Below are 14,520 nucleotides of genomic sequence, written 5' to 3'. Positions count from 1 at the left end.
CAGGATCAACTTGCAAACCCTCACGAGAAATACGGTACCCAAGATAAGTTGTGTCCTTGGACCCAAACACGCACTTCGACCGCTTCAGCTTTAACCAACATCGCGTAGCCGATCCAACACTTTACAAACATCACGAACATGCTCCTCCCACGTCCCCTCCGAGTGGATCAAGACATCATCAATGAAGTCAGCCGTCACCTCTGGCATATCGCAAAGAACCTCGTCCATCATTCGCTGAAAAGTTGCTGGAGCATTGTTCAAACCAAACGGCATCACCAAAAACTCGTACAAACCAAATGGTGTACGAAAAGCAGTCTTAGGAATATCGTCTTCAGCCATCGGTACTTGCCAATACCCAGAAGCAAGATCTAGCTTGGTGAACCAACGACTTCGCCCCAGACGATCCAAGAGATCAGCAGTGTGAGGAAGAGGGTACACGTCCGGGATCGTCACTTCATTTAACGAACGATAGTCGATGCAGAAACGAATACTCCCATCAGGCTTCGTCACAAGATGAGGTTCACATGCCCAAGGACTCCGCGACTTCCGAATAACACCCTTCTCCAACATCTCCTTGACGTTTGCACGTAAAATCTTGATCTCCTTGGGTGACCGACGACGAACAGGAACCTTGATTGGACGAGCATCCCCGGTTGGAATGGGATGACATGTGGCAATCTTGGCCCCAGACGATAGGTCAAATTCAAAGAGATCAGAATACTCCTTCATGAGCTGATCAACAGCTGCAACACAAAGATCATCGGAGGGATCGGAAAAGGGAAGAGCAGAACAAGATGGAAACACAAGAGGAAATAATGGGGGAACAAAAGTAATGGAAGCAGAGGTAGAAGTAGAGGGACGAAGAGGTACAGAAGTGAGAGGAATGGATGAAACATAAGGAAGTATGAGACAAGGGGGAAAAGCCTCAAAGTCACACTTGGCATGATTGTGCTGCAACCAATCCATACCAAGAATGAGGTCAAAAGCTTGACTCGGCACCACCCGCAACGACTGCAACTCAAGCTTGAGATCGCCCACACGCACAACCAGGTCCGCCTCATCTCGTGCACATGCATGTGTACGGCCGTTGCCATAAAGAATGAAAACTGGATCTGCCGCATGACGCAAGTGTAGACGACAACGTGTGGCAACAGGTCGAGCAATAGAAGATAAACTCGAACCTGTATCAACCAACACGGAGAGAAGAATAGGAGACCTCTTGTTATAAAAACGAGCTTGGAAAGTAAACACTGGATGAACCGGTGCCGAGTGAACCCCTTGATGATACTCCCGAAAGAAAGATGGAGGGGTCACTAACTTATTCGCGCAAGGTCCCTCCATTACTCGCGCGACTCCTCGTTTCCCGAATGCACCTCGGTATCCAAACCTTCCACCGCAGCAGCACCAACGGGACGTTGCTGACGCCAAGGTCTCCACCCAGGAAATGGAGGTCGCCAATCCGGAAAGCGCCGACAACGCCGATAAGTATGACCAACTTCATCACACGCCCAGCAACGAATGTCACGGCCACGACCACGTCCTCGCCCTTGTCCTTGGACTCAAGTAGCAGCAGCATCAACTTCCATGGGAACAGGACCATCACTCATAGGAAGTGGAGCTGAAGGACGTGTAGCAAGAAGTGGAAGAGGCGACGTCTCATAACGTTGTGCCAAGCGAAGAGCATCGTCAAGAGTGGCAGGAGCAAGTGCATGCACAAGTCCGACAAGATCTTGACGAAGTGCTGGCCACAGCATTCCTAGCTTGATCCGCTCCGACATATTTGGCTCCGCACGAAGCAAAAGACTTCGGAAACGAACGCCAAATTGCATCACCGACTCAGATGGCCCTTGGCGAAGACGATGCAATTGTTGGAAGGCATCATCACAATCGTCGGCGTGTCCGAAGGCGAGTTTGAAGACGTCCGGAAGAACACTCCAATCGCCACGAGTAGCTGCGCTCAATCCATTGTACCACTGCAATGCCGTCCCTTGAAGACATGTGGGGAACTCACGCAAACGCCGAGCATCATCCCAAGAATGATATGTGGCAATCACCGTGAAGTGATCGAACCAATGGTACACATCATCCCCAGGATTCCCACGAAAGAACTCCGGCCGAACGCGAGGATTGGCACCAAAAGCAAGAGGAGTTGTACCATGTGCCGTGAACGCCGCCATCAACTGAGTTTGGTTGTTCAATTGCAGGCGCATAGCATCAAGCAATTGAACCAACTGCTGCTCTAGAGTCAAAGGAGGAGATTGCGGATCGGCCATGAAAATGAATGAGAAAGAAAGAGCAAAAGAAGAGAAATGACAAAAAGCTAGAAAGAAATGGTAGATCTAGACAATGCAAAAAGCTAGATCTAAACCAAAATCCTGAAAGGAAAGAACAAAAGAAAGGAAATGGAAAAAGCTAGATCTAGACAATGCAAAAGCTAGATCTAAACCGAAATCCCAAATCCAAGCACTCCCCAGGGACAATCAAAGGTGCCCCTCACCTCCACCAATGTGAGTGCATGGAATATAGAAAGGGAATACAGAAATGTGCATATCAATTAACCCAAAAACCCTAGCTTATATACAGGAGCGAGTGGTCCGGATTGAAACCAATCCGACGGCTACCAAAATCCACTACGCTAATATTAGTATACGGCATCGTAGCCGTACACTTGGCCCTCACAATGTTTAATAATGTATTTTTGTTTTAAAAATAAAATAAAATATTCTATCTACTATAGATACCTTCTATCTAATTTTCAAGCATATTACTGTCATTATCCAAATGAACCAAATCCAATCCACTCAGATGGTTCATATGCAATAGTTATCTGCACATTAGTATATATATGTACTAATCTGACACCTCTCCAGAAGATATAAAAGTTTGACGAGTATAAACTTGATAGAACATCTTTTATTTGCTAAAAGTCAAAGAAGAAGTTGCTCAAGGCCAACAATGTGTCCGAATGGATTCTGTGAGCGATGAAGCAGCGAGCTTCGCGACTACTGTTGAGGAGGCATTGAGCCACGAAGGGTCAAAGCTAGAGGAGACCCCCTCTCTCATGTCAACGACAATGAATGTAATGGAAATGGAAACGGCATTCCAAATAGTTGCGTTTCATAGCTCAGTACAAGCTCATGTGTTTGGCAGCAACAGTTGCTTGAAGCTCACAGTCTACCGCCCAACCTGGGAGGATTTCCCAGCACTCTCAAGGATAAAGGCATAGACATTTCCAGAGTGAAGGTAACAAAAATGTTCATCCAAATTTTGCTTTAAACACTCTTCCCGCGAGATGAAGTCTCACAAGCAGAAGTCAAAGAAGAAGCTGCTCAACGCCAACAAAGAAGCTGAAGATCCAGTGCGATGGCTGGTGCTCCGAGGGTGGAGCACGGATCACGAACCTCTCCATCATCCCACCGGATCGTCGAACGAGAGCTCTCGACATTGGTCCGACACCCGCGAGTTGTTTACCGGTAATAAATGTTCCGGTATCATTTCAATTTCTCCTTGCTTTGAGCACTGCTGTCCTTTCGATTTTCAGTGCGAAGGAAAGTTTGATAAAATCTATCGAACTCTTCCTTGGGAGAAATTTTAAGGTTTGATTTTCTCCGAGAAAGTTATACTACTTTGGTTGCCACTTAGCATTGGATTCCTTTCCAATGACAAGCCAAGAGCAAAAGAAATGCATGGAGAGAAGCCGCTCGATCGAAATGCGTGCTTGGAGCTTATCAGATCGTGCACGACACTATCCATGGCCAAGGAAGTTCACTCGCGAGTGGAGCACCGCCTTGCGTCGGATTCATTCGTCGCAAACATGCTTCTGCAGCTCTACGACAAGTGCGGGAGCATCAGCTCGGCCCGGCGAATATTCGATAGCATTCCCCGCAAGGACATTTTCTCCTGGAACTTCATGCTCTCTGCATATTCCCACAAAGGGCATCTGGAGAAAGCAAAAGTGACATTCTTGGAGATGCCCGCGAGGGACATTGTTTCGTGGAACACACTGGTGGCGGCATTTGGAAGCAACGGTCGGGTCGAGGATGCGGGACGCGTGTTTGACCAGATGCCAGAGAGGAATCTCTCCTCGTGGACGGCTTTGATCCTAGCATATACCTGGAACGGGCATACGCATGGCGCTAGAGAGGTCTATAATGGCATGCCCGAGAGAGATCTCGTCTCATCCACGGCAATGCTCTGTGGATATTCTCAAACCCAGATTCTCGATGGCGCAAAGGAAATCTTTGAGGAAATGGAAGTGAGAGACATTGTGTCGTGGACATCGATGCTGAGCGCATATGCTCAGAAAGGGAAGCTCCAAGATGCCGAGAGAATGTTCGATACGATGCCTGAGAGAAACTCCGTGTCATGGACTGTCTTGTTGGTCGCTTACGTTCGAGCTGGAAACTTGAGACTGGCAGAGAAAATATTTGATGAAATGGAGGAACGCAGTGTTGTCTCGTGGGGAGCAATGGTGACAGCATATAACCAAATCGGGGATCTTGACAAGGCTAGAGCAGTGTTTGATTCCATGCCAGAGAGAACACAAGCTTCATGGAACACCATGCTGACGGGATATGCCCACAACGGGTATATCAAAGAAGCGGAGCTCTTGCTTGACTTGATGCCTGAGAAGGACTCCATAACTTTCTCTGTGATGCTAGTATGTTATGGGCAACACGGTTTTGTGGAAGAAGCTAAGCACGTATATGATTCCATGCAAGGGTGGGACATGGCTGTCACGAATGCAATGCTCTTAGCATATGCCGCCCAGGGGCATCTGAAGCTTATGCTGGAATTCATGTTCCAAATGCCAGAAGTGGACTTGGTTTCCTGGACTACAATATTAACAGCATTTGCACGTTCTGGGAACATTGCCCAAGCAAAGGTTTTGTTTGATAGGATGCAAAATCATGATTTAATTGCATGGAATGCTATGCTAGCTGCATATGCTCAAAGTGGATATCCCGTTGAAGCTTTAGAAGTTTCTCATTTGCTTAAGATGGCTGCTGAAATTCCTGATGGAATTAGCTTTGCAAGTGCCCTCATGGCATGCAGCCATAAAGGAGATATCGAAAGAGGGCTCTCATTGTTTAGATCGATGATAGGAGACTTTGGAATTTGGCCGGAGAGGCAACACTTTTGCTGGATGATAGATCTTCTGGGTCGTGTTGGGTATTTAGATAATGCCAATGATCTAATAAGAGAAATGCCAGTTGAGCCAAATGTGCTTGACTGGCGATGCTTGCTTGGAGCTTGTAAAAGTGTCAAAAATGAAAAATGTGGATTGGCAGCAATGGAAGAAGTAATAAGGCTGGATGAAAAAAATGCAGGGGCATTTGTGCTATTTGCCCATATATGTTCTCTTGTCTAACATATTTATTAAAATTATTTGATTTTTAAATAATTCATTTTATATCAAATATATCAATAATAAGTCATTATAAGTCATAGATACTCACAATGAATTATTAAAAATAATAACTAAAAATTAATAAAATACTAATTAGCAAAACGAAATTGAATTCCAGTAAGATAAAATAGAATTAAAATTATTATAATGATTTTTAAAAAATATCTAGTTTCTAGAATAATAAATGAAGCAGCAAAATTTAACATATCTCAAATATAATCTTGTTAAAGTTTACTAATATCTGTTCTAATAATAACTCATAATATTTATTCATCTCTAAATAAGGAATCAATTCTTTATCCAAAGATTAAATCTGAACTCTGGAACAGAAACGTCTATGGAGTCTCAACTTATTTTTGAGCTTAGGAAGAAATATTTTGTAAGTGACTAATTTTTCCACTCTAATTTAATCACTTAACCACACCTCCGACCACTTGGAGGAGTCTCATTCACAACCTCTTTAAGTCCAATTCAGGACTTAAGGACTTGCTAGCCCCGAGAATAGCATCCATGCCACTCATCCCTTGCACTTAGTCCAAGTGCTCCACGTGCTCGGTCCCAAGACCAACACCCCAAGGTACCACCAACATACTAGTCTATTACACTAAGGCCATGCCCCTTCACCTTGGTCATATCGGTGGTTCAACACCACCTGCATCGCAGTCCTGTCTCTCAAGGATTAGGCCATCTGTCCAGTAGTGACCATCCAAGATCCACTCCTTAGCATCCTTAAAATGTCCGCAGACATGGGGAACAGCCTTCCCCAATATCCCTTTTACAGTCCCCACCAAGTCCCTTTTCTGCCCATGGCCGTGTTCGCCAACACTGCCACTGGGACAGGGCCCATAGGCCCGACCACTAAGTCCCATTGTCCTCTGGGACTTCCTCACTACATGACCGTATCATTAGTCACTACACCAGAGGTCCACTCCTCTTCCTTTCCATAGTCTGGGACTTTGGGACAACATTTCGGAACACCGTGGCCTTATGCAAGCTTCATGGGTACCCTCCCCACCTTCCGCCTTTTGGTGCTTTAGCCATGGGCTTAGAGTGAGGTTCCGTTGAGCCACGCCAGGTATCCAAGTAGGTAGTGCCACCCACACTTGGACTGGGAGCATCGACCATTCGATCTCCCGAGGGAACTAAAGCCGACTCTTGAACACTTCACCAAGTTACCCCACTTGACAGTTCGTATTCACTCTAGCCTTGGACCTCCCAGTGGTTATCCCGTCTCCCAACACTTGGGCACAGCCTTCCTAGGCCAAACTGGCTCCACTTGAGTCATCCCCCTACTATACTTTTGGAGCTTACCAAACCCTCCAGGGTCTGGGAGACAAACGCTTTGGGCTTTCACCCTCTTAGACTTGAACTCGGACTCGGACTTGGATTCGGACTCGGACTCGGACTCAAACTCGGACTTGGACTCGGGCTTGGGCTCGGTCTTAGCCTCGGCCCCGGTCTCGGTCTCGGTCCCGGTCCTAGTCCTGGTCTCGGTCCCGGTTTTGGTCTCGGTCTCGGTCTCGATTTCGGACTCCATCTCGGGTCCTTCTCGGACTCCATCTCGGATTCCATCTCGGGTCCATCTCGGACTCCATCTCGGACTCCATCTCGGACTCCATCTTGGACCCCATCTCGGTCCATCTCGGACTCCATCTCAGACTCCATCTTGGGTCCATCTCGGACTCCTTTATTGCTCACTTCATGCTTGTTTCTTGAGAACTCCGTTGGGAGTTCCACTCGCGCTCTCGACCTTTCAAGTTGGAACCTTTTAGTCCAAATGTGTTATGTTTGTTTAGCTTTCGCTTTGGCCACTACCACATGGCACCCTTTTGGCTCCACTTTGGGGCTTAGGGATTTGTGTCTCACAACACCACCCATCGACAAAGTTTGATGTCCTTATCGAATGATAAACCATTTTATAAAGTAACACCAGCATGTATTACCTTTTCCATCTTTGGCACCTAGCCCATATTTATCAATAGTTTTACACCGAAGGCTTGCCATGCCTTGTCCAACCTCTAAGGAGCATAGTGTCTCCAACATAAAGACTCATTTAACCACCTCAAGTGGTTCTCTCCCTTTTATTGGTTTAGCTCTCGCTAAACTCATTAGAAACACCTTTTCTAGCTCAATCCCATTATTCATTCTCGAGTAGTCTCAACTTCTATTGATATAACCAGTTCACGTTGGAACTTTTAATTTTGACTTCTCGAAGTCAATTTCTTTGGTGTCTTTAACACCTTTCATTGCACATATTGTGCAACTTCACTTCCCTATCTTAGAAAATTTTCCACTTGAGGGCACCATCATTCTCCTTTCTATTTTGTGCCACCTTTGGCACTAAGTTCCAGCTATCGTAAGTTGTGCTAGAGTTGTCCACGGCCCTATCATTTGGCTACTTTGCCGCTCCCTCCCTTGGAGCTTTCACCTTTGCCAACTTGGAGCATTTAGGAATCCATCCTTGGAAGCACATTTCCTTTCTCACAATCTGTTAGTATCCAACATAATGTTCCATACCTAACTTTGCTATTTGTATTCCTTCCAATGAACTCCATGGCCCACATTTGGCTACTAGTCTTTTGCTTTTATCTATTGATTGTTGCACTGGGCAACATAGGATCACTACCTCCATTCTCGAGATATCCTTTTTGGTTCTGTGGCAAAGGCTCTACTTTGCTAAGTCCAGAGGGTGCTCACCTCTAATAGGTCTCTTTAGCATTTTCTGCCACAAGTTTCGTCCACGACCCAACTTTGTAACCCTCCCATAGGTCTCTCCTAGAGACTATTTTCTTGGACTTATTATACCATCGTTTTGGTACAACTGATTTCCCTTTAAGTGTCCTTCCCACTTAGTCACCTTGACCAAGCCACACCATTCTCAATAGTTCAACTCAACACTTTGAACTAGGAATTATATTCCTTAACCCAAACAAAGACTTTGTCCTTGTTTAGCTATAAGATTACCTAGTGATCTTATTTTGACCCCTTAACAAGTCTACCAATAAGAACTAAGTCTTTCAGACCCTTTTAAATTGTTGACTATGACCCCGGGGGCATCCCCCACGCTTGGTGGTGTGCCCAAGCTAGCCCTTCTAGCCAAGGATCCATAGCAATTGAGACTGAGTGTCCCCATCTCATTCACCACGTCTTTGGTGCCTTTTGCACCAAAGTATTCAAATTAGATATACCGAACTTTCACTCTAAGCAATCTAACTGTACATCATGACTCCGGGGCATCCCCCGCTTTGTGGTGTGCCCAAGCCAATCTCCTCATTGAGAGTCCATGACCACTGAAATATGAGTGTCCTCATATTCCAAATCATCACTTCGCCCTAGTGATTTGGGACTCGAACCCAAGCACTAGAGGGTTGGGACTTGAACCCAACCTTCGTATATGCATCTACGGACAGCATCACCCTAGATGCTTGGCATGACTCCCCGCGCCAGTGCACCAATTTATATCCAAAGCACGTTACGAATCATAGCTTAGGAATCTAGTCTCTCTAAATTGCCAAGTCCTCTCACTTGACAAGTCTATGATCATGCATGGACTCTTCCATGTTTGGCCCCATGGGCCACCCCTTTTGAAGTTAGCACCTTCAACTAGGGGATTCATTCCCCTGACTTGCCATTCTCGCTTAGCAAGTCATTCAACCAATGTAACATGGTTTCATGCATAAGCGTAAAAGTCCTTAACCATCAACTTTTGTTGAAAGTTATCCTTTTGAACACTCGGGAACTATTTCCCCAACCTTGATAGCATTGCTTTATGGCAAGTTTCAAGACCACACTTTTGCTATGCCACTCTAATTTTGTGTGTTTTATGAACCATTTACACTTGGCTTTTTAAGTACTACACTACCTAGAATTATCTTTGGGAACCTTGAAGGAACTTTGTCCCTTAGCTTGCTAAAGCTTTTCCTTTCGCAAGCTTTTTAATAGACAATTCCATGCTTTAGACTCTTCATGGCACTACGATTGCTAGTAACAACATGCTCGAGTGCCCACTTGATTCTCTACTCCCAACTAATATAACCACCTTTGGTTATACTCTTCGATTCCTATGGTTTGGTTCTATCCCCTTACTACTTGCTTTTGGCCTCACACATTTCCTTCGGTTATTCATCTCCAAAATAGGAGAATGGTTTTGCACTTTTTACCATGCCTTAGCAAGTATTCTTGGGGATGAACCTACCCAATAGCTTAGGGAGTGGTTCCTCAATCTGGGTATGGTCACCTTATAATCCCACATACCAAGATTAATGTTGCTACATATGGGCCTTTATATGCCCATCACTAGCCTTGCCAAAATTCCATTTTTGGCTTTGTCTAATTCGGGTAGACGAACTTCTCCCGTCTTCGCAACTTTAGACGTTTGGATAGCACCTTCAATTCATCATTCGCTAAGAACTTAGTCTCTTGGGCCTTATCTATTGCCCTCGTGATATCAAACAACACCTCCTAGTGTTCTAGAGTGTTTGGGTGTCCTAATGATGGCATCTTTGCCAACGAACATTCCCTTTTATGACATTGACTTACTATATCGGCACATAAACAATTTATCCCCCCATAAAGGTATATCTAACTTCCTTATGCCATTAAGAAGTCTTGGGTAGTGTCAAGACCCCCAACAAAATCAAGACTGGAAAATGCAAAAGACAAAGAGAAAAGTTAGTGGAAACGAAGAAAAGGCCTTAGACTGGTGTTGATTTAGATTGTGGAGAAATGGAACAAGGCTAACCTATATATACTATAGGTCGATGAAACTCCACCACTCATGGATCGAGGACGGCCTAAATATAGCTGAGGTTGAGGAGGCACCACATCATCATTAGGAATGTGGCTTGAGACTCAAGAATCATATGGGAAATCAGAGAGTCAGGAATAGGGAAGTGTCTTGAGAGTCAGGAATATGGTCTGCAGGTCAGGAATCCAGCGAGAGTCAGGAATGTGGCAAGAATTGGGGGATTCCTGACAGCACCCCCTCCTCAAGAATGAGTGGAACGAAGACGTGAATGAGAACGAGGAGGAGGATGAGATGGGCGGCGAGGGATGAGAGATGGAGAAAAAGAATGAGGACTGGGACGAGAAGGATAGTGGCAATGGAAGTCCTGAACAAGGTCAGGAGAATAAATCAGGTTGTCCGTAGGTTCCCAAGTGCGTTCTTCAGGTCCATAACCCTTCCAGTCGACCAGATAGTAGAGTTTAGACCGTGAGATCTTGGAATCAAGGATGTCCTAAACCTCGTACTCAGACCCATCCTCGAGCTGCACTGGTGGAGGTGGAGGAATGACCCGATTTGGAATAGGACTAGGAATATAAGGCTCAAGGACAGAGGAGTGAAAAACAGGGTGAATTTGATATGAGGAGGGAAGTGCAAGGCGATAAGTGACAGGATTAATGATGGCAGTGATAGGGAAAGGATCGAGGCATTTGAAATCGAATTTGGGATATGGCCTGGTGGTGGAGATATTTCGCCTGAGGAGCCAGACTTTATCCCCGATATTGTAAGGGGGACAATCCTGACGATGGACATTGGCAAATGTTTTGTGAGATTCCTGAGCACGATGGAGGTGGAAGGAGATGGAGTTGTGGATTTCCTGGAGCTTGGAGACAAATGCCTCAGAGCGGGGATTTGAACAAGAGGATTCGGATGGAGAAAGAAGTGAGAGATTGAATTGGGGATTTCAGCCAGAGTTCACAAAGAAGGGGGAAACTCGAAGAGAGGAGTGAACAGAGTTGTTATAGGAGAACTCAGCAAGGGGAAGGATATTGAACCAGTCATCCTGATAATAATTGATGAAGGGCCTCAGGAATTGTTCCAACGTCTGAATCGTTCGCTCGAACTATCCATCAGTTTGAGGATGATACACCGAAGAGAGGTTGGCCTTCATTCTAAGTAGCTGTAAGAACAGTTGCCAGAAATGAGAGATGAATTGAGGTCCCCAATCCGAAACCACATCTGTAGGAATCCCAAGAAGTCAGTAAATTTCCCTGAATATCAGTTTTGCCATGTCCTCGCCCGAAAACTCCTGCGCTGCTCCGTCCACCCTCCGTTGTTCACCAGCAACCCGGCGACTGTTGTCGGATGATGATGGGTGGTGGTGGTGGTGGTGGTGGTGGTGGGTGTTGTTCCTCTCCGCCGCTTGTTGCCCCACTCCCCGGCCGGAGGTTTCTGTGGTGGATTCTCCTGGTACATGGCAGGAAATGTGCCATCTTTGTGAAGCGATCCACCATGACTAAAATGCTATTGAAGCCTTCAGAAATCGGAAGATCACTCAAGAAATCCATGGAGATGGATTCCCAAGGACCTGAAGGGACCGGGAGGGAATGAAGCAAACCTGAAGGAAGGTGGCGAGGTACCTTATTCTGACCACAAGTGTCACAGGAGGTAACAAAAGCTTTGATGTAGTCATCCATGTGAGGCCACCAAAAGTCTTGTGCAACCAGCTCATAGGTTTTTGCAATGCCGAAGTGACCAGCAGTCGAGCTATCATGGTGCACGCCATCAGGACGAACCTTCGAGCATCACCTTCAAGAACGAAGCTGCTCCCCACGGTACAACAAGCCATCTAAGAACTCAAACTCGTCAAATCGCCAGCAGTCGGGAGTCATTGGGTGTCTAGCTTGAAGATGGGGGAAAATATCACTGGTGAGGTAATCGGATTGAAGATCGTTTCTGATCGCATCCATCAAGGAGGAGTCCTGAGGGGCCAGGAAAATTGCCATAATTTGAAGCCGATCAGGACTGAGGATAACCTGATCCTGTTGATCGAAGGCAGGATTACCAGGCCTGAGACTGAGATAGGAGTGCCTTGAAAGAGCATTAGGAAGGCCTTGAAGCTTTCCAGGTTTGTACTTGATAACAAAGTCAAACCGACTCAGGAATTGTGCCCACCTTGCCTGGCGATAGCTCATGACTCGGGAAGTGGCAAAATACTCGAGATTTTTGTTGATCTGTCCAGACTGTTGTTTGATGGCCCGCCCCCTCCAAAAAACGATGCCAATCTCTAAAGGAATCCACAATGGCGAGGAGCTCCTTGTCGTGGATTTCGTAATTGATCTCCGTAGGCTGGAGTTTCTGAGAATGGAAAGCAACCGGATGAAATTCTTGATCAGCTTCGAGTTGAAACAGCACAACACCGGTGGCAAAGTCGGAGGCGTCAGCCTCGATGAAGAAAGGTTGTGAGGGATCAGGGTGGATCAAGACGGAAGCAAAACTGAAGGCCGCCTTGAGTGTGTCGAAGGCCTGCTGAGCAGCAGCAGACCTAGAGAAGGGAACATCTTTGCGAGTGAGATGCATGAGAGGAAGGACAATGTCAGAGTAGTGATCAATGAATTTGTGGTAGAAGTTGGCGAAGCTAAGAAAAACTTGAACATCCGACATTGATTGTGGAGGCTCCCATTTGACTTTGGTAGGATCCATTGTGATACCCTCAGGAGTGACAATGTACCCAAGGAACTCCATAGACTCTTGATCGAAGGAACATTTCTCAAGCTTCGCGTATATGCCGTGTTCCCGCAGCTTTGCCAGCACCTTGTGCACATGCTCGTCGTGCTCCTTTTGAGTTTTTGAGTAGATGAGGATGTCATCGAGGTAGACGATCACCATCTGATCAAGAAACTCTTGAAAGACGTCATTCGCCATGTGTTGGAAAACTATTGGAGCATTTGTCAAGCCAAATGGCATGACAATGTACTCGAAGTGGCCATAGCGGGTTCGGAATGCAGTCTTCCATTCATCACTAGGCCAGATCCGGATCAGGTTGTATGCTCCATAGAGGTCGATCTTGGTGAAGAAGCGGGCACCACTGAGGCATTCCAACAGGTCCGAGATAAGGGGTAGCGGATAACAGTTTTGAATAGTCACCTTATTCAAACCTCGGTAGTCGATGACTAGCTGCAAACTCCTATCCTTCTTCTTGACAAAGAAGATAGGCACTCCAGCCGGGGACTGCGAATGCTGAATGTGCCCCGAGGCAAGGTTCTCCTCCACGTACTCTTTGAGGGCCTTAAGCTCGAACGGGGATAACTTGTAGATAGCCCCCACGGAGGTGACGCTCCTTCCTGTAAATCAATGGGATAGTCATAAGGCCGATGAACAGGCAATACACTAGCTTTTTTTTTGTCAAACACATCCCCAAAATCATGATACTTTTCAGGAAGACTGACAAGAAAAACATGCAAAGCAAAAAGGAAAATAAGTTCTTCATGAAGGAGTCCTTTCATAGTGATTGTGGAGATAGGAGGCGGTGTACAACTAAATGGAATGGTGAGACGAGGATACTGTCCAGTGTAAGATGGAAGAGAGGAAAAAGAAGAGGGTGAAAACATCATAGAGTCAGGAACAGAACCCCGATTTGAGTTTAGGGAACTTTTCCAGATTCGAACTCGATGAATAGCAAGGGAAGCCATGGGAGATGGTGATGTGGGAGAGACGAGCTGTAACTCCTTCCAACAGATCAAAGGCTGATGTAGTTGGAACCAAGGAAGGCTGAGCACCACAAAGGAGGACTTGCTGTTGATGATGTTGAAGGCGATATCGGTGATGGTGGACCCGATGTGTACTCGAATAGGCAATGTTTCCCTAAGTCCAGAAGATGGAGACACAAAATGCCCGCCGATGCCTTCAACCCTCAAATCCCGTATGGTAGGAGAAAGAGGAACGTGATGTCAAGCAGAAAAGTCCGCATCCATGAAGCAGAAAGTTGCACCCGAGTCCAATAGCGCCAAAGCCTTAAGTCCTGATTGTCAGGTGAAAAAAAGGAGACATGGGACGCGAAAGTTGTGGGAATTGGTGGTGGCTTTGATGAAAGGTGGTGAAGAGCTTGATAAAGAAGAAAAGTGACTTTTATTCGGGGAGTCCAAACAAACAGCTCCTACTCTGTTTGGATAGAGTCGTTTCCCGACTGCAACAAAGTTGGACTTTGAGGCAGAGTGAACTCAAGCAATCGCGGAGGCTTCTTGGGACACACAGTTGCTTTGTGATTAGGATCAGCACAGTAGAGGCAAAGATTATGAGATATCTGACATTGCTTTTCAGCAGGACTCAACTTCCCTTTGATGAGTCGGGGAGTACCAGAAATATCCATCGGGACCAGAGCAGTATG

At 46.0% G+C, this 14,520-nt stretch overlaps 1 protein-coding gene across 1 annotated transcript; it reads left to right on the top strand.

The window, feature by feature from the left end:
* Window positions 1-3,292: 3,292 nt before the first annotated feature.
* Window positions 3,293-5,371, top strand: LOC112347776 (pentatricopeptide repeat-containing protein At4g02750-like). Its single transcript, XM_024679144.1, has 2 exons — window positions 3,293-3,447; window positions 3,643-5,371. Exons 1-2 carry the CDS (start codon window positions 3,293-3,295, stop codon window positions 5,369-5,371), a joined length of 1,884 nt encoding a protein of 627 aa, XP_024534912.1.
* The last annotated feature ends 9,149 nt before the right edge of the window (window positions 5,372-14,520 follow it).

The sequence above is a fragment of the Selaginella moellendorffii genome, unplaced genomic scaffold, assembly GCF_000143415.4.
Source record: "Selaginella moellendorffii unplaced genomic scaffold, v1.0 SELMOscaffold_24, whole genome shotgun sequence".
Lineage (NCBI taxonomy): Eukaryota > Viridiplantae > Streptophyta > Lycopodiopsida > Selaginellales > Selaginellaceae > Selaginella > Selaginella moellendorffii.
Note: the sequence above shows the minus strand (reverse complement) of the source record. Positions and strands in the feature narration are given on the sequence as shown.

Bases quoted from the DNA above. Each gene is read 5' to 3' on its own strand.
- LOC112347776 (XM_024679144.1), top strand. From the start codon at position 3,293: ATGAAGTCTCACAAGCAGAAGTCAAAGAAGAAGCTGCTCAACGCCAAC. The intron at 3,448-3,642 runs GTCCGACACCCG...GTTGCCACTTAG, and splicing joins AACGAGAGCTCTCGACATTG to CATTGGATTCCTTTCCAATG.